The sequence below is a fragment of the Penicillium cataractarum genome, assembly GCF_028827025.1.
Source record: "Penicillium cataractarum strain IBT 29864 chromosome Unknown utg000007l, whole genome shotgun sequence".
NCBI lineage: Eukaryota > Fungi > Ascomycota > Eurotiomycetes > Eurotiales > Aspergillaceae > Penicillium > Penicillium cataractarum.
The window spans coordinates 1,960,667-1,986,864 of NW_026622743.1; the positions used below are offsets into that span (position 1 = coordinate 1,960,667).

At 49.7% G+C, this 26,198-nt stretch overlaps 9 protein-coding genes across 9 annotated transcripts; 5 read left to right on the forward strand and 4 right to left on the reverse strand.

The window, feature by feature from the left end:
- Positions 1–8,324: 8,324 nt before the first annotated feature.
- Positions 8,325–10,056, forward strand: N7496_008346 (C2H2-type zinc finger protein; the record flags this gene model as incomplete). Its single annotated transcript, XM_056701265.1, has 3 exons — positions 8,325–9,093; positions 9,190–9,972; positions 10,031–10,056. The coding sequence occupies 3 exons, from the start codon at positions 8,325–8,327 to the stop codon at positions 10,054–10,056; spliced, it is 1,578 nt and encodes a 525-aa protein (XP_056553328.1).
- Positions 10,057–11,825: 1,769 nt separating this feature from the next.
- Positions 11,826–12,383, forward strand: N7496_008347 (uncharacterized protein; the record flags this gene model as incomplete). Its single annotated transcript, XM_056701266.1, has 1 exon — positions 11,826–12,383. One exon carries the CDS (start codon positions 11,826–11,828, stop codon positions 12,381–12,383), a length of 558 nt encoding a protein of 185 aa, XP_056553329.1.
- Positions 12,384–13,892: 1,509 nt separating this feature from the next.
- On the forward strand, positions 13,893–15,791 carry N7496_008348 (DUF4246 domain-containing protein; the record flags this gene model as incomplete). The annotated part of the gene is made up of 4 exons (XM_056701267.1): positions 13,893–13,961; positions 14,017–14,093; positions 14,156–15,200; positions 15,252–15,791. The coding sequence occupies 4 exons, from the start codon at positions 13,893–13,895 to the stop codon at positions 15,789–15,791; spliced, it is 1,731 nt and encodes a 576-aa protein (XP_056553330.1).
- Positions 15,792–15,888: 97 nt separating this feature from the next.
- Positions 15,889–16,251, reverse strand: N7496_008349 (putative quinol monooxygenase; the record flags this gene model as incomplete). The annotated part of the gene is made up of 1 exon (XM_056701268.1): positions 15,889–16,251. The coding sequence occupies one exon, from the start codon at positions 16,249–16,251 to the stop codon at positions 15,889–15,891; it is 363 nt and encodes a 120-aa protein (XP_056553331.1).
- Positions 16,252–16,801: 550 nt separating this feature from the next.
- N7496_008350 (agmatine deiminase family protein) lies at positions 16,802–18,028 on the reverse strand (the record flags this gene model as incomplete). Its single annotated transcript, XM_056701269.1, has 1 exon — positions 16,802–18,028. One exon carries the CDS (start codon positions 18,026–18,028, stop codon positions 16,802–16,804), a length of 1,227 nt encoding a protein of 408 aa, XP_056553332.1.
- Positions 18,029–19,635: 1,607 nt separating this feature from the next.
- Positions 19,636–20,563, reverse strand: N7496_008351 (uncharacterized protein; the record flags this gene model as incomplete). Its single annotated transcript, XM_056701270.1, has 3 exons — positions 19,636–19,881; positions 19,981–20,215; positions 20,334–20,563. The coding sequence occupies 3 exons, from the start codon at positions 20,561–20,563 to the stop codon at positions 19,636–19,638; spliced, it is 711 nt and encodes a 236-aa protein (XP_056553333.1).
- A 1,281-nt stretch (positions 20,564–21,844) lies between these two features.
- N7496_008352 (urate oxidase) lies at positions 21,845–22,923 on the forward strand (the record flags this gene model as incomplete). The annotated part of the gene is made up of 3 exons (XM_056701271.1): positions 21,845–21,981; positions 22,099–22,745; positions 22,802–22,923. 3 exons carry the CDS (start codon positions 21,845–21,847, stop codon positions 22,921–22,923), a joined length of 906 nt encoding a protein of 301 aa, XP_056553334.1.
- Positions 22,924–23,317: 394 nt separating this feature from the next.
- On the reverse strand, positions 23,318–23,978 carry N7496_008353 (mitochondrial 54S ribosomal protein uL13m; the record flags this gene model as incomplete). Its single annotated transcript, XM_056701272.1, has 3 exons — positions 23,318–23,436; positions 23,503–23,863; positions 23,958–23,978. 3 exons carry the CDS (start codon positions 23,976–23,978, stop codon positions 23,318–23,320), a joined length of 501 nt encoding a protein of 166 aa, XP_056553335.1.
- Positions 23,979–24,323: 345 nt separating this feature from the next.
- Positions 24,324–25,283, forward strand: N7496_008354 (40S ribosomal protein uS9; the record flags this gene model as incomplete). Its single annotated transcript, XM_056701273.1, has 4 exons — positions 24,324–24,372; positions 24,448–24,470; positions 24,751–24,822; positions 24,993–25,283. The coding sequence occupies 4 exons, from the start codon at positions 24,324–24,326 to the stop codon at positions 25,281–25,283; spliced, it is 435 nt and encodes a 144-aa protein (XP_056553336.1).
- Between the last annotated feature and the right edge of the window lie 915 nt (positions 25,284–26,198).

The window sequence follows — 26,198 nt, forward strand, 5'->3', positions numbered from 1 at the left end:
GTCCAACACGAGGTGCACGACACGAGATAGGGGGGCCCACTCACCGGGTGAAGCTCATTCATTGATCATTTCATTCGCTCTTGATTTAGGATTTGGAGGGACTTGGAGGAGGCTTTGTTTTTGAGGAAACTTTACTTATTTCGGCGACTGTTATATCTTACATAGTAGATCCTATACACAGAGTGGACGGGTACGATGTACTGTGTTAACTAACTTTTGTTAGTAGTGAGTTTAACTTATTATTACGTTGTATGGACGGAGAACTCCGTCCAGAACGATTGAAGGATTATCACGTTTAAGCCCTTTTTACCGTGTCGGACGGGAGATCCAACGCACGTCGTGGAATTAACTCACATCGTGCACTCGGATCCCGAATCTTCGGGGCGTGGGAAGTTTATTTCCAGCCATTGACTTTCTCCTCTCTGCCTACTCGAGGTAGGAAAAAAAGAGAACAGACACACAGCCCTCTCTACGAACCGGTGAAAAACGTGTTGCCATTTCCGGCATTACCACGGTTGTATGCCGAGATACCCATGTTCACAGACCTCGAAGTCCGAGATTCTCTTTGTCTGCGACTTCATAGTAGTAGCGACTATTGCTATACAATTCACCCCTTTTACTTTGAGCCCCAGGCAGATTATCCTTATTTATTACATGCTTCAAAGCCACCCAGTCTAATACGTATAGCGCCAAAAAAGGCGTAAATTCAATCCGCTGCCGTCCTCACGGGACCAAGTAGTCGAATGGCGCATTGCGAGCCGCGACCGATCGACACTATCAGGGGCTTCTGCGACTGGCGTGTTCTGCCGAGGGATGATGTGTTGGTTCCTGAAAATATTGGGGCAGACCTCGCCACATGATGTTCTACGTAGGGCACTTTTTTTCTTGGTTGTTCCTGATTCTCTTACGTAGCCCTACTTGTAGTACCATAGAAAGGCATATTAAGCGAGAAAGGCAGGTTCGACAGGAATCGGACCAGAAAAGTGAATCTGTAGCGATGATTTATGAAACTGAATAATAAATTGGCATCATTGCAGTTATACATATCCTCGTTTCAAAGTGTCTCTCACGGATCTGTATGCCCTCGGGGAGAAGCCGATTTACAATATACGGTGAATAAATACAGTGCCAAGTGACGGTATTATTCGTCTCCATTTTGCCGTTTTACAGCGCGCCAGATCAGAACAGGATCTCCCCGCCACCAACACTCTTCAACCGCCATGGTTACCTTATTTCCATAGTCGTCAAGGACACCTGATATTCTGCATAGCTACCTAGGAACCACCACGGCCGGGCGGATAATGGCAAGATGGTCACCGTTTCGGGCTCCAATCATAAATGCCAGGCGTGGCTATGGGCGGCATGCACATTTCAGGCAGCCATGGATAGGTGTTTGTGTCCCTGGTTTACAAGCATTTGGAGTCAACTGCAGTAATGGGAACTGATGTCAGTACGAGATTACATGTTGTATGTATTTTACCAGCAGAACAATCTGATGGAATCTCCAAGAAGGGAAGGCGAGTTGTGGTATTTTTGCAAAATAATAGATACCACCAAAAATACGACTATAACCGAAAATGGAAAATATCTGGCAAAACTCATTCTGCAAACAGCCCTCCGTCCACGGTCGGCCTTCGCTGCGAACCATTGCTCTGGCATCTTGGAAGTTTCCTGGTAATATCTATATTAATGATCTAGGAATGGTTCGTTAGTTATGCCCTGGAGGATCCGAAACTCCATGACGCGGCTGGTATACAAGGGGGAAAAGAGTTTTAGCATACTCCGCTAGAATCATCTATCTCATCATGCGGTCCTGAATATTTTCGGAATATTGCATCCAACGTCCACGATACTCAAAATGATAATAATCATAAATGATTCCCAACTTAATTCAAGAATACGGTGTACACTGCCCGGAGGATAAAATCTGATTTGCCTGATAGTCGTTCCCGAGTCCATGGTTCGAGCGGTTACGTGGTGGCTCGAAGTAAACTACTCAAACCTACTTTTTGAAAGAACGTCCACAGAACGGTGCCGATTATCATTGACACTCGGTCCGCCGTGCGCCGTAAATCCGCGCTGGCAAGGAACCTATTATGTTAGATGATACTCCTATACTACTACCACAAAGCACTCACAAACTCCTCTGTCTATCGCGGACTTGGCATTGCGCGGTGTACCACTCCTCCCCGACCGTCTTGTTTTTCATTCCTCGTTGGCGCTCCACTTGTTCACCGTACCTGGAGACTGGAGTGTCTCCGCCGTGCTGTCAGGTCCCGTCGCATCAGCCCCAGCCTACAAATGTCATAGTCTTAAGGTTTTCCTGTGTGCTTTTTCCCCCCTTCTTGCTTGACCTTTCGGCGATGTAGTTATTTCTTAATCAGCGCGCGTACATGTCATCAACCCGGTACACATCCGAGGACCTTGGAGGCCACACGCAAAGCCGCTAGCCGGTCATGGCCCGGTTTCTCGACAAAAATCGACTAGGCTCGAGTTAACAATAACAGCGCCCGGCCTATGAGGTGAGTGGCGCTCGCGATCCTCTCGTCCGCTCGAGGCTGGGTGGAGCCATGATTGGCTGCAGGGGATCCTGAAACTCGGCGATCCGGACTTGGCTTCCAGGTGCTTTCCGGCCTGTGCCGGGCAAAGGCTCTCCCTCTCTGCTCTTGGAGTCGGATGAGCTTTACTCAACACGGGTTGGGGTTGGTTCCGTCGGAAGAGGGATTTTTTGCCTAATACAAAGTATATTTTTTTTCTTTGTATTTTTTTTAAACTTGCTACAGTAGTAGTAGTATGATGGTGTGTTGTCGCCTTGTCTTGCCTAGGAGGGCGAGCTACATATTTCGAGGCTACTGAATTAATATTCTTATAATTATTATTGTTAGTTACCGCCATTATTGCCCTCGTGATGTCTTGCTAGTTCGGCCGAGGTAGACAAAGGTTTTTCGGCTCAGGGCTGGCGGTGTAGTAGTTCTCGAGTAGGAGGGACTAGCTAGCTTTATACTCGGTTCATGACTCCATAATGAGAACGCCGTATGGAGGACGTAGCTTCGAAAGATGAAGCTATACCGCCAGAACGAGACTGGTGGCTGTAGACGGGGAATAGAAGACTAACTTACGGAAGAAGAGACACGAAAGAGGGGCATGATCGACACCGCGATCTGGCATCTAAGGCCGCTATTTAGCAGTTTTGCAATAATCGGCATGGCCACGGAGGGGACTCTGAAGCCCGCCCGATGCTCACTAGCAGCCCGGCTATCATAGCTTAACCAGCCTTCTGAGGAGTCCGTTCGGATAGCCCTACTGGCGGGGAACTAGTCGGCACATGGATGATGGATGGGGACAAAGGCAACCAAGGACCAAGCTTTGCGCGTAGCAAAATGCGCAGTAGTGAACTTGCTGCCGATCCTGAGTGGATTGAGGGAGATCTCGGGAGTCTATGGTAGCGATGTGTTCTGCAGCCGACGAAGGAAAGCCGTTGGTATGGCATTGTATGTACATAAAGTCTGCAAGGGATACATACGTACACGGGGATACTCCGGAGAACGAGAGTCGACTTCATCCATAAATTGGGTCAGTGCCAACTCACAAATATAACAAATACGAATGTTTTACTGCACTACTACTAAACTATAGTTCACTATGGACGACGATGGCCCAAGAAACGAAGAAATTCGGAACAGCCTCACCGTAGTTTGCGGGATGAGCCACTATCTCGTGGACCGAACCATCTTTGGCCCCTCTTCCTTTTTTTTTCTTCTCTGCTCAATTGTTGATTTGTTCTGGTGGCTTTCCCCTTTTGGGAGTGGACCTCTCCTCAACTCCCGGCTCCGTTGCCGACCAACAAACGCTATAACTAATAACTACCCAAACTATGACTACGAAATGCTACTTCACAACGCCGCATTTATTAGTTCTCTGCGAGACTGCCTAAACTAGGCGAGCTTTCTCACCTGCCAGATTCAACACACCGTGATCGTGCAGTAGTTCCCAGCCACGCGCCGACACGTCTGTGCCGGAAACCGCCTGGCGTGTTGAGTTGGAATAGTTGGGCCAGATGAATGAAGAAGGTTAAGCGAGGCTCTTCCGAAGGGGTTTTCGCCCTGGACCGTTTCCGTCATACAGAACTGTAGAAGGTTATCGACATATTTGCGCCAAAATAATTATTATAGCAGATAAATTTTTTGATATCATTACGACTATCTGGTTCAGTTGCTCGGCAAACTTTTAACCAGAGCCAGACGCTTAATTCCCGTGGCTCCCGTGGCTGCACCTTCAATAATCATGACAGAATTTTAATAGTTTAGGAGCGCGGTTGTCATCGGCGTACGCCAAGGCTTTCCGATAGTTTGCCGGGAAAATTTGCAAAAGTCACGCGGTGGAGGGGCGATGGGTGGTCAGATCCGATCAAATTTTGATTTCTGCAGAACCCTGGTCGAAGCCTTTCGCCAGGTCCACTATCGAAGCGGGAGAAGCTCTTGCGAATTTCTTCGGTGGAGCATAGAGGGGCCAGGGACTAAGGGGGGAAAACCCATCAACTGTACAAACTATAGAGTCACATATAAACAACGACACAACTATTTCATATAACGCTGCTTGTAAAAGATGCAATCCTGATTTCTCAGTATCGTCGGATCTGCCTGCCGGACCGAGACATCCTTTTCGAGTCATTCCCGCCTCCCCCTCGGTTGAAATCATACCTGAAACCTTAGGTAAGAACCGAGGGTCGAGATTGTTCGGGGGCAAAAGTACCCTAACTATCTTGAGCGACCCCAAAACTAAAGGCCAAACCGCATTTAAAACCCCCAAAACCTACAGTTACTGCCGGAATTGCAAAAAACGCCAGCGAATGTCGGAGCCTATGCCAGGCCAAGGGAGTAGCCACGCCACCTAATGGCAGCGCCTCATTCGACGTGGCTGGACAAATTTCGTACATTCCTCATCCTTTCATCCCCTCGTCCATAATCACAGTAACTTAGTACTATTACTAAGGACGGCCAATGGGTTAAACTCAACCGCAAGTACCCAGCTACTGTAGCTTGACACGCTATAATTTGCGGAACCCCCCAAGCCCAAGCCCCTCTTCATCCCGGGCCCCATTCTTATGCAGCAGCGCGAGATCCGGGTCGGGGAGGTTCTTGGGGAGGAAATACGGAGTACCAGGGGGGATAACCGGTAGTCGGAGGGTAACAATTGGGTTTAGCTTGTGTGTGCAAAGGCCGTGGGCGGCTACGGCGCATCCACGAAAGTATGTAGGGCGACGATGCAAGGCCGTTACAGAAGCCATCGCACGGAAGTGCAAAAAAACAAATCTTGAATAACGTTCTTGTTATCTTTACAGCCCGAGCTGATCTTTGTCTTTTTGACAGTGTTGTCAATGATACTTATAGGTGTAGTATATATCAACTTTGGTAAAGTATATCATACCTATTTTCCATGTATACACTCTCTCATAATCCCGCCCGCATGCAGCAGAATTTCGGCATGCAGGATTGCTGAGGAAAAGGGCTAGAATTTGTACAATGCACAATGAGGTCTGCGCACCTCGAGCTAGCTTTCCTTCGGAAGGAATGACGTGCTTCCTCCGGAGATCAGTGCGAACCGCGACGATTGACCAGTGATTCTTGTATGGAAGAAGGCGGCGAATACAACACCTTGTAGGTACTGCATTAACTGTTAACTTATCACTACAAAGTACGAACAGCCACATAGACCGAGCATCTCGAACTTGGACCTCGACCGACCGAAGACCAGTAAAATCGCCCACGACCTAGACGCTGCTCGAGCACCCTCCATCCCAACACATCCCAGCTCATCCCGGGCCAATCTCCCCCGTCTAATCCCGATCCTGATCCCTCCGTCTAATTCTCCCAGGTAGGTAACCCGCACAATCCCCCGTCCTGAACTCTTTCTTGATCGAGGATTTGGACTTTTGGAGGTTACCTGTGCAATTGGAGGTGCATCTCCCTGCATGAGATGTGTGATCTGTTTACCTGCGGGGCTGTCAAGCCACTGCGGAGCCCGACAGCAGGCGTCGAGGAGCCAGGGGTGAGTAACCAACCCACTTCTCCAAATTGGCTGGCAGGCTCCAGTGCGGGAGGGGGGGGGGGGGGGAGTATAGTTAATCAGATTACGGGTGTTTATGGTGGAAGGTTAGATTGAGCAATTAATAGCACGTATAGTTATAAATGTCAATTGAATTTGTTGAAAATATAAAAGAGCGCTTTACTGGGCATGGGGTTGGAACAAGGGTAATTGAGAGAATACATTTGTAAATAACTCCATTATTCAAATTTGACACGTTGAGGCGTTAAGAGAATGTCGCTCTAATAATACAATTGATTCCCTACCGAGCTGAGTAAAGTAGCTACCAAGTTCATGATAGTGCCGAACGCAGGCTCCGCGATCGGGGTACACGGATTGCGCATTAGTCCAGCGGTTATGTACGACTGCCCTGAATGCAGCATGTAGTAAAGGAAGTTCCGTTCTGGAGCTGGAGCCTTGTTTCCCCAGGAAAAGATCCTCATCGGGTTGGTATTAATGTCCGTTCTACTGTAAGTATAGTGTAGCTGCTACTAGGGGCGTTCCAGAGGAAAGGACAAAATGACGGACTATTATTATGGTACACACGTACATAGTCGTCAGCATACGTTGCTGCGCCAAATCGGATAACATGATCTATCTTCCGATCGCCATTCGCCCACGAGTCGCTAATTATAATATCAATAAACTCCCCCCCCTGTTGCGACCGGTACAGTCAGAGGCAACCGCCATTTGAGGGAAATGACCTATCGACGGCTGAGAGACGGGAAATTATCTTACCCGAGGGTAGGATAGAGGATGGTGAAGGGGAGGATTGTTAGTAAGATTGAATCTATAGTTATTATGGTCATCATAATAAGTATAATACTTATAATGAAGTATTATAATGAACATTGTTAGATATTCAATAGTGAAATAAAGGTAGAAACCGCATTATTTCGGCAACTGCCAGGACACGTAGACTTGCTGTTCGCGGCCATTCCTGGCCCGGGCTGTCTTCGGAAGACTCCCGGGCATATCGTCATCGCTGTCCGCGAAACCCGCCAACTCAGCCCGAGGTCCTCCATTTACTGTATTCCGTAGTTACTTAATATTCTGTCTACTCCTTTTTTTATACTAACAAATTTATCTAAATAGTGATCTCTTCTTTTCTCCTCTCTGTGAATTCTAGGTATCTAGGTAACATTAGTAATCTAATAAGTCTTTCCAGATTAAGTCCCATTATTTGGGTATGCTTATTCAGATTCGCCGTCGGGCCAACGTACGTAAGTCGCGGTATCCGTAATAAACAACCGTAATTTTGCAATTCTGACTTTATTGGGGTTTCTCGCCTCTTGCCTCCCCAAGGAGTGATCGACTGAGACGCGGGTTTTCATTACTTGGTTACCATTTTGTATGGACTGCACCAGTCTTCGGTCATCGGTGTCTTGAATTTTTTCATTATTCTATTTTTCAGTTTCTTTTTTTTTTCTTTCATTTTCTCTCTTCTTTTTTTTCTTGTCCAATTTTTTTTTTTCGGTCTGCGTATTTTTTCTTACCTGAACCTTGGCCGCCCCCCCAATTAATCCTTTCCCTTTCCCTTCCCCCCCCCAATTTTCTCCCCGTCCACGATCGAACTGTCTTTCCAGAGATTTTTTCCCTTTTCTCTTTCTCACATCCTCCCCCCTTCAAAACTCATCTTCTTCAACTCTCCCCGTATCGGTCCTTTTCGATCCACCCGATTTCTTCTTTTCATTTCAACTTTCCATTTAAACTCAGCCCATTGCTTTCTTCGTCCCGTCTTGACGCGCGAAGCAGATCTGACTAGTTGTTGCGCTGCGAGACCCACTCTCACGCCCGCTTCCCTTGGTGGATACAGAACCCATCGACGGTGACAACGTGCGGATAAAACACCAAGTTCCCACACGACTCTGACCTGGTGGGTGACCGTGGGGAATCGACTCCGATCAAGCCTTTCTTTCTTCACTCCTCCAACCTTCTGACGCTCACATCTTCTCTCGGTGGAGTCAGATCCCTCTTGCCATTGAGGCCTATTCGTGACCTTCAAATCAACCCTCGCCCTTTCCGCCTCGGGAAAATTTCAGTTGGGATCCAAGGAGCTTCCTAGGTTTTTTCTTCGACACGAAAAAAATACGCGAAGGAAGTCAGGAACCACAAGACCGACGTGTTCGATGATTACTGCGTGATCTCAACGCCTCACAATTCCAACCCAACCTCTTCCTCTCCCCCTCTCTCGCGAAACTACCTCTACTCTCGTCGACCCATTCGGACCGAAAATCACGATGGATCCTCGTTCGCACCCTTCGCGTCCCCCGTCCACCAGCCTGCCCCAGGGCTCCACGCCCCTGTCATCGACGCCTATCACCACCATGCCGATGCCTCAGTACTCGATGCAGCCCCAGTATCCGGTCTCCCAGCCGCATACGCTGCCTCCTCTCCAGCCGCATCATACTCAGTCGCCCGCGCCGCACCCCTACATGGGTCAGCCGTACCGACCGGACCTGTCGCGGTTCCCCGCATCGACTCACGACGTGTACGGGGCCTCGACGGCCCCTATCATGCCGCACACGACTGTCGGTAGTCATTCACCGTCATTCCTTGCCCACCCTAACCATCAGACACAGGCCCATCACACCCAGTCTTACCCTCCCCCTCCAAGCGTGTTGCCTCCCGCGTCTGCCGCGCAGAGCTACCCGCAGCCCATTGCTCCCGCTCCCCCGCGCGACCGTCGGGATTTCAATGGCATGCCCTCCGGTGCTTTCAGCTACTCTGATGGCAAGTCCTGGGGTATGACCCCCGACGTGAATGGCGCCAATGGCTCGCCGTATGGACCTCCCAAGGATCAGCCACGCACGCAGGTCGTGGGCTCTCAAGGCCGCCGTGGCATTCTGCCGAGTGTTCCGGGCCGTGCGACCCCGGTGACCAACGGTGTCAATGGCTCCGCAAAGAGCACCACTATTCCCGCTAAGGATGCCGATGGAAAGTTCCCTTGCCCGCACTGCAACAAGACCTACCTGCACGCGAAGCACCTGAAGCGTCATCTGCTGCGCCGTAAGTTGAAACCTTTCCCCCTCCCCTCAAGATTGGTCCCTCCGGTTGGAAATGACATTTTTATGACTAACGACGCGTCCCTTTTTACTTTTACAGACACCGGTGATCGCCCTTACATGTGTGTTCTCTGCAAGGACACCTTCTCCCGCAGTGATATCTTGAAGCGTCACTTCCAGAAGTGCTCGATCCGTCGGGGTAACCCCACTGGCGCGACTCACCTGTCGCACCCCCACGCTCATCTCAAGCGTTCACAGCAACAGGCAGCCGCTGCGTCGGCGGCGGCTAACACCGCTAAGCCTCTTCAGGATGAAGTCAGTAATTCCGTCCCATCTTCCAATGGCGTTATGAGTGCGCAGTTCGGCGATGGGGCCGTGAATGGCAACGGGTTGGCCGGTGGCCGTCCCGGATTCACGGACCAGCAGCAGCATCTGGGATACGCGATGGCGCCGGTCAACGGCATGAACCGTGGTCCCCAAGACCAAGCGTTCGCCGAACAGGCCGCGGCACGAAACTCCTGGATGGCTGCCCCCAAGCAGAATCCGTATCTCATGCACCACCCCGGTGCCGAAGCCCATGGCCAGCAACTGAGTGTTGATCGTCCTCTTGAACAGGTAAAGCCCCTGGTCGTTCCTGACCACAAATACCCGGTGATGCCCGGTCACCCCGCGAGTCAGCCCGGTGTTGACTGGACGACCTTCCAGCACGGTGCCGACAACGGTTACATGAACCCCGTCTTCCCTCACTCCATGGCTACCGGCCAGGAGCCGATCCACGCCCCTGTCGACGCCGACCGCAAGTTCTACCCCGCCACGACCGCGGGCGGCCCCGAGAGCGGTATGAACGGCCTTTACTTGGCCTCGACTACTCTGGGCGGTGATGGTAAGTGATGGAATACTTCAAGAGACTTGGTGATCTTTGTGCTCATCTGATTTGACAGGCACCGTCCAGGCCGCGAGACAGTAAGCGGACCATCCGATCAGAATGCAACACGATGAAACACTAGGAGAAACGAAAGGTGTCTCAGATACTTGAACGCGAAGCACAACTCGTTTGGACTTTGTTGTCTCTGCCCCGAGCTAAGCTTGCAAGTAGCTGGCGTTGCTTCCTTGGCCGTTTGTGTTTTGGGAGGCGCGCCCTTTCTGCTTTTCCCCTCGCATGATTTCATTATTTTTTTTGTACCGTGCATCCTTGATGGGTTATTCTTCCACATCCTTACACTTTTTCCATCCTCAATTTTTTTGTATCTCTCCACTTTCTTCCCTTGGGGAGGTTTTCCGATTTACCGATCGATCCCATCCGGTGTGGGACCGCATCTCTTCTTCTGCTTCGGCGAGTTTGTTTTTCCCTGGTGGTTGAATTGCGAGTCTTGGGTTGTTTCTTTATCTCCCTGATGAGTGGGACGGTATGGCGGGGTGGTTTCGTTCGGCGTCCACAAACTATAGACATGGGCATGTGTGTTGTTCCTTTTTGCGCGATATTGACACCAGAAAGAGAAAAGCTTTTTTTTTGCGAGAAAAAAAAGGCTACTGTCGAAATTACCAATTTTCATCCTACATTGTTTTTTATTTTTACATTGTTTTGGACTGTGCCAGTGGTTTTTTGACTGTTTTATCTTTGGTTCCTCGCTATTGCTGTGCTTTCGTTGATCTTTTTTTGTTATTTTTCCTTTTTTTCCCATCCATTTCCTTATCTCTCATTGTCGGGACTCAACTTTTATCTTGTCCTCTTGGGATACGAAACTTGTCCCCGGTGCATCTGCATGGCCTCGTTCCTGTAAGTACGGTTGGCACGGACATATGTGCGCTTCGGGCTCCTGGAGGTGTGTGTGATTGAGGGCGATGTGCTATCTTTTCCTTTTTGTCATTCAGGAGGGATCCTGTTCTACTTGAAAAGCATCTATTAGAAATAGACCCGATGACCGTTCTTGATACTAAACGATTTCTATGTGTTGGTAATCCGTAGAAGGTATCTTGTGGAAGAGGAGGAGTGTCGGACCAGGGAGATGGTCAGCATGCAGAGCATAGTCTAGTTCGCAGGTGGCTGCGGAGATTCGATCCCGAGATCTTCCTTTTACCGATGCATGCATATTAGTCGATGATTTTGGTATTCCATGACTTCTAGAATGTGTCTTGTGCTAGTAATCCAGCGCAGACTTGTACACCGTGACACCGAGGCTGAATCGTCTACCTTGAAGGTATACCAAAGCATCGAGATCGGACCTCAACTTGCCCCTCCGATAACCTACCCCTCACCAACTAGTTCAACTAGTGTCCCAAAACTTGAACTCAAACGCTAAAAAAAACGAGCCAGACTCTCCGAAAACTCCCTGCTCGACGTCATCTCCATAATCCCCCACGCCTGATTGGCCCCACCGGGTCTCCGGGGGATAAACTCGGGATCCTCCATCGAACTCTTTCCACCCCGCCCTCCAGACATCCTCCACACGATTCAACTCCTCTTCTTGAGCCTCTCGGATTAAGGGAACTCCCCCGTTTTGACATTGTGAGAGGGGAATAAGACCTTGGTGGACAACCCTGCGGGTTCAGGCTGTTATTTAGTTCCCGCCCGCTGCTCTGGCGCTGAGCGGATCGATATCCGGTTCGGACTTCAACTCTTGCCTCGCTTGTTCTGCCTTTGCGAACCACCACCACCGCTACCACTTCATCCTCTACGATATCACCTCTTACCACGATCACGACACAAGTCTACAAGCACTGCTTTCTCCAGCAGTCATGAGCACCAACAGACCCTTCCTCGCCAACTTCCTGGCCGCCTTCCGCGCCCAGTCCACCCTCAAAACCGCCTCCCAACAATCCACAACCTCCTCGTCGCTATCCTCAGCACAAATCTCTACAAGCGCCCGCACAATAGCCTCCAAATCAGGCCAACACCAACACCAACACTCCTCTTCACAACCCGCCCCTTCTTCCTCAACCTCCGCCACCTCCCCCTCCGCATCAGCATCGACATCAACCACACAACCACAATCATACCACTCGCACCACTACCACACCACCGATCCAACAACCTCTCAACCCCAAACCCCCTCCGCAACATCAACCTCCACGCCAATCCCCATCTCCCGCGGCCCAGACCGCCAACGCCGCGGCAGTGACTCGTCCTCTGGCTCGGGCGGGTTCAGGGATGCGCTCGGTCCAGAGAAATGGTATATTGGGGGACGCACGCCGGCGGGGGAAGAGAGGTTTTATCGGTTGGGGATGGTTACGAAGGGGGGTGGGAGGCTTGGAGGTGGTGGGAGGGTGGGGAGTATTGATCAGTTGAGTTTGTGAGGGGGATGGAATCGGGGGGGGGGGGGGGGGAGGTGTGATATTGGAAAGAACGAAGAAAATTCTAGATGAATGTTTGTTTTGGATTTAGATGTTTGAGGGGGATGGTTTGATGTCGGGTTGGTTTTTATGGGTTGGGTTTGATTGGATTGGATTGGACTGGATTCCATGTTGGCGTTTTGGGTATGATTTTTTAAGGATTCGGGATAAGGCAAGAGTAAGAGTAAAATGATACACGCAGAGCGTGGAGACTATTTTCTCTATTCTATGTTTTGGAGGTATGCTTGTTTATAGATGATAGTTTGTGGAATGTTGGATGTGGAATGCGTCATGTCATGTCACTATCATTAGTATTAACGCTTCTACTGTGACTATTATGATATCTTGAATACCTCTTCCTGGTAAAGATGACTACTAGTAAGAGAAGAATGTAAAGTTCTAGATATACGTGATTAGTATAATGTGCTGGCTGCTATCGAGGCGACGATATTGGGTTTTGTGGAGGTGGATCCTCGATCAGCCGCAAGTGGATCCTACATCCACCGTGGATGGTAAGGAGAGAAGTGGAAGGTTTTAAAGATATCTGTTACTTGTGGAAGTTATGGAAGTATCATTGATGTGTTGTAGTAGGTATAGTTACGGAAGGCTTGCAATTTTGGTTCTTGGGGATTGAGGTCTAGCAGCTTTGCTGCATTGTATTTAGGGGCCCATTTACAGGTCTATCGGAGTCCATTTTGGTAATATCTAGTTGTCATTACCAGCCATTGACATCCGCTCAGCGATACTATAATGGACGCTCTTGGATGTCGGGTATATCAGGTATGCATGCTCTGTCTGGCTGCAAAGTAACCTCCATTCCCATAGCCGACAGTAATCAGCATTCTACTTTTTAATCTGAGAATCCCTACAGTGCAGCGCTATTCCATGGATTGGTACCATTTGATCAGGTTTGTGTTTGGAGGGTTTGGCCTTGTATGCTATGCTATTCGACTTGCTGGTGGGATAATACCGAGCACACAAAAGTTGCAAAATCTGCTATTGATGACTGTTTTGTTTGAGGAAAACTAACTGTAATTGACTTTCAATAACTGTAATAGGTCACCTCATATTTAGCAGGATTCAGTATCTAGCCATGTCCATGCCTGTGCTATCAATTCTAGCTTGACTTCGAGCGGTGCGTACGCCCAGCCGCTTCGGCATTGTCGAAGCTAGTCGCACATCAAACAGCCCTCATCTTATCATTTACAATTGATAATAGAATACCACCCCTCAGATGGCCGGCACAATCAACTGAGTCTAGTTGTCTCTATCCTCACTTTCAAAATTTCTGCCACAACCTAGGCCCTGTCCAGCTAGCGTATATCTCTGCCTGATTTCTGCCTGAAAGACCCTGTAGCTGCAGCCGCACCTCGCAGATCTCCAACCACCAACCCTGAAAACAGAATGCTCCGGTGCCGATCATTCCTAAGTCCAAGACTACAACGGCGCACCTTCTGTGCGAGCAGAATCAGGATGAACGCCGTTGGCAACTGGTCCCTCCAGATGCCGGGGTTCAACCTGCCCCTGAACGACTTTCCCGAGGTGCGAAAGGCGTCTTTCACTCCGTGGTGATTTGGTTTTTTTCTGACGAGATTAGGCAAATGTGCTTAGCGGGTATATTTCGGGGTTCCCGAATGCTCTCGATCCGGAACATCTTCAAGATGGGTATCTCAAGTAAGAAATGGATCGAATTCTATTTTCTTGTGTGTTGATTGTTGACGAAATTGTTGTTGCAGTCAGCTTCTTACCAAGCGGGAGATTAACATGATGCAAATCATGAATATCATTACTGATAAGCCCGAGTGGGAGCGTAAGGTCTTTGATGAGCATATCATCGCGAAATGGCGCGAAGAGGTTGCGAACAGCGGACAAGACGCGTCGCCCAAGATGATGGATTGGATCGTCAAGGAGTTACAGTGGAAGGCGGGCATTTTGCAGCAGTCCGGGTTTGTGGAAGTTTTTGATGCCGGAGTTGTCAAGTCTGATACGGCCGTTTCGAAAGAGGTACAGGATGAGCTGAAAGAGGCAGTTCTTCCTTTTGAAAATGTCCCCGAGGAGGAGAAAGATTACCATCCCGGTTCGGATAACAAGGTGGTTGATCTAGTGCATCCGTCACTTTTCCCGGTGATCTATGGACGCACGCATGTTTTTCCTGACCGGACGATTGGTCTAGATGACTGTATCGACAGCATGGGAGAAGGGCAATGGCTTCCTCGTCGGAAGGAAGCTGAGGCTAGACCAGAGAAAGGTCCAACTTCTTCTTATCGCGACCGACCCCATCCAGCCGTCCTGAGTACCAAGTTCCAGTGGCTGCCCTGTGATGTGAAGCTCACCAAGGATGGGTGTCAGATTCTGTCTTACATCAATAACGCCCATCCTGTCAAGCACCGCGCGCTCTATGAGGTTGTGGAAAAGATTCTTGCTCAGACGATACCTCTCTGGGAGCAGTCATTGGGCGAGAAAGAATACTTCAATGAACGAATCAAGTTTACTGCAGTTGAGTACGAGGATGATGGCAAGGGCGAGCCGGAATATCCCGAGGATGAGGACGATGCTGATTATGATGAATATGAGGAACGGATGTCTGCTTGGTTTTCAACTCGGAAGATTGTCCAGCCTGAACCAGGCGAGTTCAAGACCAGAGACTTTGAGGAAAAATTCGACTTTTTGAAAAATTTTCCCGAGGGCAAGATACAAGTTATTGTGAAGCTGGCGAATATTGAGTTAAACCCCGAGAAGCCCGACTATGAAGGAGGAACTTGGCATATTGAGGGGCAATTAGTGAGTATTTGGTTCTCCCACAGAGAAACTGTCTTATAATACCCTGTTTAGAACGAACGTATTGCCGCGTCTGCAATTTACTACTACGATTCCGAGAATATCACCCCCAGCTCACTAGCATTCCGCCACCGAGGAATGGACGATATGGACATCAGCTACGAACAAGAACGACATGAATTCATGCAACAAGTATTCGGCTACCACGAAGGCCTCCAAAACCAAAACGACGACTTGATCACGCAAGAACTGGGCAGCGTCGTCTCCAAAGAAGGCCGCATCATTACATTCCCTAATACCCTGCAACACCAAGTTTCTCCCTTCTCCCTGGATGATCGATCCAAGCCCGGTCACAGGAAGATCCTTGCACTGTTCCTCGTGGATCCGCATATGCGGATTATCTCGTCTGCGAATGTACCGCCGCAGCGCGAGGATTGGAGACCGGAGACGCAGAAGCGTGGTGAAGGTGTGAACTCGATTACCATGGAAGAAGCTAAGGCTTATCGAGTTGAGCTTATGGCAGAGCGAGGCCTCAAGTCTGAAGAAAGTAATGCTGCATTCCAGATAGGCCATTTCTCGCTTTGCGAGCATTAAGCCGGGATTCTCACACAGGAGAGATCCAATTCTCTGATCATCCATTCCCCGTTCCCCAAACACAACTGTACTCTATAATCTAAATACATGTACAATATCATCCACTCCCCTCAACAGCCACCCTCGGCTTAATCTGTTTCCCAAACTTAGCCTTCACACCCCGAATAAATTTATCCTCCATCAACTTCTGAATAATCGGCTGCGCATTATGATCGTCAAATGCCTGTTTGCCCGTGTATTGCTCGAAGAAATAGAATATATGAGGCTGCTCGCTGTCCCGCGTGAGACAGTAGTATATCGCGCCGGGTTCGAATTGCGCGAGACGAGTTGTCTCGGCGTAGACTGCTTCTAGGGCGTCGGCGTGCTCGGGGTATGCGTGGACTGTGCCGTAGATGCAGAATTCGCCTTCTGGGATTGGGGGGATTTCGGTGAGGAATGGTTCAGAGTCTGAGTTGGACATTGCAGATGTTGGTGTAGTTGTTGTTGGATTCGAGGTGGTTGAGTGTATTTTGGGGGCTGGATTGAGGGAGCTTTAATGGGTTGAGGTTGATTGATGTAGTGGCAGGAAAGGAATAGGATATTTGGATGATTTATGGAGGAGTATTTAAGTGTTTTCAGTTGCTGTTATGTATCATGAGCTATAGTTATCAAGCTATGGCTATCGTGAGCTTCGTTACGCGTCGCCCCGCATTGGCTCTTATCTCGATGACAAGTGGGTTTTACTCTTCGTGATTCAACGTGACTCACCCGTGCTTAACCGAGATAAGACATTCCATGAACCACAGCCTTGTCTACGATTCTTAGCGGATAACTACAAAGCTAGTTGCATGATTATTGACCACCCTTGGAATCATTCCACCTGATAAGAACGAGGTACATACACTTCTATTGTCACTATCTGTTAGACTACGCTGATAAAGATTCACAAATTCAATGTATAAGAAAACACCAACACCAACAATGAGCTCCACTCTATAGACGCCTCGCTAATTACGATAGTCCATAGATCATCACAGCACCTGCTGCGTCGTACAATGCAAGACACCTCCAGTCCGGGGTAGCGCATTGACAGCGACCTGGCAAACCCGTCGCTCGGGAACCAACTTGCTCAACGTCTCCAACGCCTTCGCATCAGTCACGGCATCTCCAAAAGCCGGAATAACGAGTCCCCCATTCGTGAAATAAAAGTTCACATACGAGGCTGCAGGCTCAATCTCCTCCCCAGGCACATCGCCCCTAACCAAATCCGGATCCGGCTCCTCGATATCATAGACCTGCAACTTGCGACCCTGCGCATCAGTCGCGGTATCCAGAATCGCACGCATCTCATTATACACATCCCAAAACACCTGTTCACACTTGGGATGCGGTCTCCCCACGACAACGACGCCGGGCCGAATAAACCGCGCTTCGGCATCGATGTGGTAATCGGTGATATCCAGACCCTCCCGACCAGGAATCCAAATGAACTTTTTAATCCCCAGCAGCCGGGATAATTCGTTCTCAATGGTCTCACGGGATAATCCCTCGTTCCGCGATGACACAGTCACACTACTCTCCATCGCCATAAATGTCCCTTCCCCATCCATCTCAATCCCACCACCTTCAAGCCTCACCCCAGAAACGACCCGCGAAACGGGCGACTCCGGATAAAGCTCATTCTCAAGCTCCAGCACTCGCTGCGCAAACGCGGTATTCTCAGACCGCACCTGCTCGTCCATAATCGGCCAGTCTGATTCGTCTGCTTCGGCTTCGGCTTCGGCTTTCAATGCAGCGACCTTGTCCACGCTGCTATTATAAATCCGCTCTCCGAGTTTATTCCCCCACTCGCAGAATCGGAAATCAATCGCGTATCGCTTTCCATCGTCCGCGCCGCGCACGTACACGGGTCCCGTATCTCGCACCCAGATGTGATTCGTCGGCGCGGCGATGAGTCTAATTCGAGCGCGATGTTCGGCCGGGGCGGCTACCATGCGCTCATCGACTAGCTTTTGCGCCCGCGGTTGATCTTCTGGTCGGACGTGGAGACGGACTGGTTCGAAGGAGGCGATTGTACCGGCTAGATCGACGATTTCGCTGCATGTGCGCTCGTAGAGGGATGGGAAGGTTGAGCAGTGGGAGGGGAAGCCCAGAATTGTGGCGAGGTGGGGGGTTGTTTCGGCGAGGTAGGTGTATTTCTTGTTTGGATCTGTTTCGGTGTGGAGGGGTGCTGTTGTGGCTCGTTGGTTGGCGGGCATGGTGAAGGTAGGTTTAGGAAGAATGCGACGTGGTTTTCTAGTGCTGATGCCTCGTACGAGAGGAATCGAGGGCTTGTATTTCTGCGTTGCGTGGGTTGTATAGCCCTAGGGTGGTGTTAGCTCTGTCTGTGCATGATACTGAGATCTGGGTGTAGCTAGGTTAGCTACTCACGTCGATGAAAGCTAGACGGGGCGTAGAAAGGCTTCGAGTAAGTCCTATCGGGCGCGCAAGAGAACGGGTTGGATATAGATACTTCGACATTGAAGAGTACAGACCTCCCGATTACTCGCGGGGGATCAGAGGTATTTATGGCCTCGAGTCCAAGGGACATGGTAGCAAGGTAACAACCCGAAGGGGATGTTCCAAGCGATGATAAAGTTGTCGCAGAGCATTCTAATTCGACCAACAAATATCGTTGGTCCAATTGTGCCCGCCGGGTATGATCCACTTTCTGATCGTACTTCTCTAGTGGACTACCCAAATAGGCACTTATTTCGCAGCGATACAGTGACACTTCAACGGCATAGGCTGGCTAGTGCGAAGGATCTGATTAAGCTCTTTGAGTGGCTTGATCCTTCCCCTTTTTGTATCACGATCAAGCTCTATTATGGTAATGGCACTATTTTCTTGTGCTATGTATATTCAATGACGATACATGTTGAAAGTGCCCCACGATACTCCACAAATTCCCCCCAAAGGCGATCCAAGGAACACCCCGCGGACGCCGGGTCCCGGAGTCCGCGGGCCCGAGAGGGTTTCGTACTTGCTGCTACGTATCTATGTTTTCACGCGAATGCCCTGACTAGGAAGATGGATGGAATCAACAGTGCTATAATGTATTGACCAGTAGAAACTTTCGATTCATTTTCTATGTTGTAGGTAAATCAAGAGAGGGGTGAGGCAACAAGCGCCCGCGGACCCCGATATGTAGCCACTTGGTAGCAACTAAGTAGAAAAGTATACTGTCTGCCTACTTCTATATATTCTAATATAAGCTGGTAATTAATTATGTTTCATTCAATTAAGCCTTTATGGTCACTGTCTTGCATACAGCAGTGCCCGAGACAGCGAAGTACTCGATCTATTTAAAGGGATCGCTTCCCTCCATCAACATCTCCATCTACACGCATTCGATCCGAGGGTCAAGAACTCCCAATATACCTGGAAGTTTATCTCTCTCAATATTTCATCAGTTCATCGGCTTTAGCGTTGATATCGGGTGCTGGTACCATTGACATGACACTAGGCTGGCGCACCCCGATACTCCTACATTTATTCTCCTTCGATATTTCCCACCACGAACCAGAAGAAAGGAAAATATTCGAGTGAAGTCGGCACTGTTTAAATCGAAGCATCACAGAACTCTGACAGCAAGAATTATACCAGTGGATACTAGAGCCTTGCCTTCTAAGCATCTTGTGCTTGATACATGTCTGGATCATGGTAATACATGCTCTTAACCTCATCCATATTTTCCAGCTATCTGCTACCTTGTTCAACCTCTCTAGTGAGATATGACTGCAAATACAACCTAAACAACTGATAAACAAGCAAAATACCATCCCTTCCACTCCCCACTCAAGAAGAGAACCCCTCAAGAATTCAACTACCCGACCAAAGCCCTCTGCCCAATCCGCGCCAAATCATCATTACTCAACGTATCCTTCTCAAACCCACCAATAACCTGGTCCAGCATCGCAGCCGCAATATCAGTCAATTCAATGTGCGGGATACCGGGGATCTCACGCCTCTCCACGCCCGGAGCATCGATGAGTCCCGGTTTCACGATGCAGGATTGAACTGCCCCGTGAGACTGCTCTGCGTAGTTAAGAATCAGTGTCTCAGCTTCTCCCTAAGCAGCATTAGCATCGTATGTACCTTTCTATTCGAAACATGAATGAGCCCGGAAGGGCCTAGACAAGAGCTTTGATTTGCTTGTACGTTTACGTACCCGTAGTAATCCGTAGTCAATTAGGCCGCTGTCCCGTAAAGCGGCGGGGATATCGTCCCGACTACGCAGCGTGAGGTGTCCGCTCATGTAGAGGAAGCGGAGTGGTTTCTCCTGGGATTGGGGTTGGCGGAGGATGTCCAGGGTTTTTATCGCTGTGGTTGCGTAGTCGCGTGAGACTTTGCATGTTTCTTCCCATGGGACGGTGTTAAGTCTTATAGGTGTTATGGCGATGGTCCTGGTTTGTGAATTGTCAGCCTTGCAATTGATTGGATGTTACTTCCTTGGGCGGTTCATTGGGGTTTGTATGGAGGGACGAAAATCTAAGCAAGTTGGAATGGAGATATAGATCCTACCAGATACAAGCATCTGCATTCTCAAGCTCTGCTTTCACGTTATCGGGATAATCCCCAAAGTTATCGCAGACAAGGACCTTCAGCTTTGCAGCGTCGGAGCCAGTCTCTGGTGTTAGTTCGGCCTCGCGTCGACCGAGAGCAATGATCGAGGTGATTGTAGGATTTTTGAGAGCCTGAGAGAGTACTTCTGTGGCGACGTAGCCGGTTGAACCGCCGATTACGAGCTTCATAGTGATATAGTGATTGTGTTAAGATGCTGAAAGTCTGTATGGTTAGGAGTGCGGGGTGGTTCAAGAGGTGGGATTGTCGTGATGGTCAGATTGGGGTAGAGGCAGAATGGGACGCCTGAAGGGTAGGTTTGGACCCTTGGAGCTTTTCATGTTAGCAAAGGAGGATGTTATTGGGTGTATTTCTGGTAGAGTAGTAGTTGATAGTTGTCCCGCTGCGGTTCATCAGTAGTATGTGGAGTATAGCTCTAAGCTGAAGGCATTGCATGCTGGCCATATTATGCCTCACTGTGACTTATCAAGTCAAGCATAGTTGAAAGTAAGAATAACTTCAATTCAATCATTCCAATTGTATAGTCAACTATGTTAAAATAGGTCACCTCAACAGGGTAAAGTAGAATGTAATGGACTAATGGACAAAATGTTGGACAACGACAAAGTGTGGAGGAAGACTATTAGTTGATTTCAACTTTCCCCCACGACTTTAAAGTACAACCACTTAAAGGCTACACGAGATACGTGGTCTCGAAACCTGGGCTGATCGCATTTCCCCGCGACAATCAACCGGTGGAGATCGCCGACCGGAGAGGGAGTCGTGCCTGAATTCCAAGGGGTTTGCTCTTCCCAGCGGGATTTGTAGTCAAAGCCCGCCAGTGCCAAAAGCACCACCAAATCTGTCAAATCAAGAGCAGCCAGCGGGTGGGCAGAGTGGGCTCGGGCGCCGGAAATTCGGCGGTCGGGAGTGGAAGATTGAGGCTGCTGGAGGGTCCACTCGCGTGTTTCTGCAATGGGAAAAGGTTGGCCTTGTTGGAAAACCGGGTTAGATCCCGAAGTCTGGGGAAAGACAGAGATGGTTGGATATGTTCCCCCTTGAGTTGGGGATGATGGCCGGATCACGTTAGTCATGGAGTTCTTCTAGATTAACAGTCCAGGTATTCTCCATTCTGGTAAGTCCAGCATGGAGAAGAAAGCACGAAGCCAAAAAGACCGTTGAAAGAGCCGATAAGACTTCGGTGGGGATCGGCCACTCGCGGCCATCGGAGGTGCCCGATACTTGGAGATTTCTCTCTTTTTCTTGTCGCATCAGCCCATTTGACCCGCGGTTGTTCACTTCCAAATAAATAGACTTGCCCGGCGCTGTTTCTGAGATCCGACCAGACTTGCTCTTCTTGATTCTCCCGTACCTTTCTCAATCCCTCGCCCATTTACTAGCCTGTCCGTGACAGCTCTATCTCTTATCCTTCTTATCGTGCGACTATCTTTCTCCTCACCACCACCATCATCATGAGCTCCCTCGCTGCTGCCCGCTACGGCAAGGACAATGTCCGCGTTTACAAGGTTCACCGCGATGAGAAGACCGGTGTCCAGACCGTCGTTGAGATGACCGTCTGCGTCCTGCTCGAGGGTGATATCGAGACCTCGTAAGTCACCAATTCTGTTGAGCTCTCCACTCCGCGCTCTCCCACTCCGGCAGTCTCCGCGGGATCCAGATAGCTTTGCGACAAATCAAACTAACCGAGCAATTGCGCAAAAAACAGCTACACCAAGGCCGATAACAGCGTTGTCGTCGCCACCGACTCTATTAAGAACACCATCTACATCACTGCTAAGCAGCAGCCCGTCACTACTCCCGAAGTGTTCGGCTCCATCCTCGGCACACACTTCATCGAGAAGTACTCGCACATCCACGCCGCCCACGTCAACATCATCACCCACCGCTGGGTGCGCATGAACATCGACGGCAAGGCCCACCCCCACTCCTTCATCAAGGACAGCCCCGAGACCCGCAACGTCCAGGTCGACGTCATCGAGGGCAAGGGTATCGATATTCACTCCTCCATTGACGGCCTGACCGTCCTCAAGAGCACCGGTTCCCAGTTCTGGGGCTTCCTCCGTGACGAGTTCACCACCCTCAAGGAGACCTGGGACCGTATTCTCAGCACCAAGGTTGCTGCTGGCTGGCAGTGGCGCCGCTTCGCTAGCCTGCAGGATGTCAAGACCAACACTCAGAACTTTGACTATGCCTGGGAGACTGCTCGTAACACTACCCTCAAGACTTTCGCTGAGGATAACTCTGCCAGTGTGCAGGCTACTATGTACAAGATGGGTGAGCAGATTCTGGCTGCCGTGCCTCTGCTCGAGACTGTCGACTACGCTCTGCCCAACATTCACTACTTTGAGATTGGTATGTATTTTCTATTCTGCGATTTAAGGACTGTTTCTAACGAGTTCTCTGTACAGATCTCAGCTGGCACAAGGGTACCAAGAACACCGGCAAGGACGCCGAGGTGTACGCTCCTCAGTCCGGCCCTAACGGTCTCATCAAGTGCACCGTGGCTCGCGGCCAGAAGGCCCGCCTGTAAACCGTTTCCATATCGGGGATGTCCGAGTTTGGAGTTTCTAGCATGCTTCTTTTCTGTACATAATGTCATGTCTATATATACCACTGGGCGTGCCACGACACGACTCAATGTCAATTTGGAACACATTTCTTCTTCCAATATGATTTTTTGCTTTGCTATAAATACATGCCAATGGGAATGAACATAGCGGAGGAGAGGTAAAAGTAGTTAGAACAGGGGATGTTAGAAAACAGAAAGAAAAAAAAGGTCATTCCCGAATATTGGACTCCACACCCATGCGCTTGCGGTTTGGATCATAACGCAGAAAAATAATTTACAGTACACGGACAGATCCGGGCTAGAACCCGGTAATCAAGTTGTAGATGGCGAGACAGAAGAGAGGAAATGTAGGTGTCTATGCCGATGGCTTGGCCTCCTCCTTGAAGGCAGCTTGGACCTCGGGCTGGCCCAGGACGGACTTGTTGCCGAACTTGACAATGTTCTCCTTGTAAGGATGCGCGAGACCTTCGAAAGCTGTAACGGAATACGTTAGACACGAACATCACTTCCCCGAAAGTCTCCGCGGATATCAATACTCACTCTTCAGACGAGCCAACCGCGGCTCCTGCAGCCGGTTCTTGGGCAACATGCCCTTGACTGCGCGGCGCAGGACTTCACCACCACCCCACTTCGCAAACATCTGATCCATAGTCATGCTCTTCAAGCTACCCGGGCGAGTCGTGTGGGAATAGTACATCTTCTGGAAACGCTTCTTGCCAGTTGTCCGGAGGTCGTGGCAGCCGGCGACGACCACGTAGTCACCGCAATCTGTCGAGGGATCATAGATCGGCTTGTGCTTGCCCATGAGGACGAGGGCAATAGATGAGGCCAGACGGCCGAGGGAACGAGGGTCAGAGCCGGCATCGACATAGTGCCATGCTCGAGAGTAGGCAAGACGGGTCTAGACAATAGCAAAGGTTAGATATAGGAGTTATATTGGGGGTATTGAGCGGAGTTTGCGCAGCAATTGCTAGCACAAAATGGACTTGACATACCTTTCCAACCGTCTGCGACATCTTGAATGAAAACTAAATCAAGAAGCGTAGAGGAGATCCCGGTGGTGATACTGGAATTGTCCAACAAAAACACAGCTGATCGCAAAAGACCTGTCCAACCCGCTCAACCCCGAACTTTCCTGCCGCTCATCTCCGCCCCGAGTCTGGAAACCGACACGTGACCCAAGCCCTAAGCCATTTCTTGCACTAACCCCATCCGGACTAGCTCCCACTAAGCGAAACCCGCACGGAAGGGCAATTCAGGCGAATCGCCGTAGTGTGGGAATTCGTGGCCGACTTCTTTCCATCTCCCACGACAACACACTCCCTCCCCTATCGACACCGACAAGGGCCATATCACCCACCATGGCTTCTACCGCCCCGAGTGTGCAATGCTTCGGCAAGAAGAAGACGGGTAAGACCCCGTGATGGTCCCGGGAATTTTTGCGTGGAAGAGAACGTTTTGTGCTGATGATCGACTTTGAAATAGCCACCGCTGTCGCCCACTGCAAGGTATGAAGACGAAGCCCTGAAATGAAACCACAAACACCACCCGCTCTACGATCATTGCGTCTATTGGAATATTATGGAGGACACATCGCTCGGAGGAAAAAAAAATCGCGAAAAGAGACGCGGGGAGATTCAAGATTCGAAAATTATGGAACGACACTGATGGATATTGGATTGGCGACGGGCGATGTGGAATTCGGAACTCCCATACGGCGCAATGATGGAATCATGCGAGTTACATCTTTCGGAATGAACGGCATACTGAGACTTTTCGATTTTACAGCAAGGCAAGGGCCTCATCAAGGTCAACGGCCAGCCCCTCTCTCTGGTCCAGCCTGAGATCCTGCGCTTCAAGGTACGCTTCCTTCTATCGCCCACCCACCACAATCCCCCCTGCCGCGACAACGAATGGAACAGTCACGCGATCGACGAAGTGACTCGGACGTCCAAACCGGCAGCGGACACTTTATATCAACCAACAAGAACTCATTTTTTTCTAACGTCATTTCTTTTCACCACAAATAGGTCTACGAGCCCCTCCTGATCGTCGGCGCTGACAAGTTCGCCGGTGTCGACATCCGCGTCCGCGTCACCGGTGGTGGTCACACCTCCCAGGTCTACGCCATCCGTCAGGCCATCGCCAAGTCCATTGTCGCCTACTACCAGAAGTACGTCGACGAGCACTCCAAGAACCAGCTCAAGCAGGCCTTCGTCCAGTACGACCGCACCCTCCTGGTCGCCGATAACCGTCGGGCCGAGCCCAAGAAGTTCGGTGGTCGCGGTGCCCGCGCCCGTTACCAGAAGTCTTACCGTTAAATTTCTTCTTTTTTCTTTTTTTGTGTGTCCCTCCCGTTCTATCATATCCTGGTTTTATGGGCAAGCGGCGCGGAACATACGAAAAAAGCCAAATTAAAAAAAGAGAAATTTATGCAAAGTCAAAAACGGTGCCTTTCTTTCATGGAGCGGGAAAAGAGAACAAAGAATACTATTACGAACTTTTATTTTTTTCACTCTCCTTTCCCTTTTTTTTGTTTCCATGGAGAATATCTTCTGTGTTGGGTGGGTTTGATTCGGGATTGATGGTGGTTAGGTAGAGCGTTGTCATGAGCGGTTTTGGAGATCAGTCGGATTATCGGTTTCTTTTAACCCGGTTGACCGGTGGTCTGACTGGATTGTGTGAACTGTGGGTTCGGTGGGCAAGACGGGATTTAGAAATCCCTAATGTCTTCTTTTTGTGTTTTTTCGCTGGCGCTGTTTTGTACGGCTGGAAAATATACCTAGCATAGGCCAGGAAAATCTGCTCAAATTAACACCGGGTTTTTTATGTTTGTTCAATTTGGTACATGACGTAGTCTGGGGTTGGGAGTTTGTTATCGAGGTTATATGTCGATGCGATATTGACCTAGGTAGCTGTTGTGGTTCTTTTGCTGGAAGAGCGATGGCCATTTATTTCCACGGATATCAGACATGAACAACGGACGTATATATCTGTCCCTGTGTACTCCTGATAACTCTATGTCAGCTACAGACATTCTTGGAGATTCCCGTAGCCTCTCGAGATGTTGTCCTCAATATAGACTTAGCCTTGGGCTCTACGCAGAATGTTTCGTCCGAAATACACCCAGTAAATATTTCGTCTAGTATACAGCCAGCGAATGTTTCGTCCGATATGCGGCAAGTGAATCGAGACCATCTATCTTCAAATTCACGTCACTGCCCCGTCAACCGGGC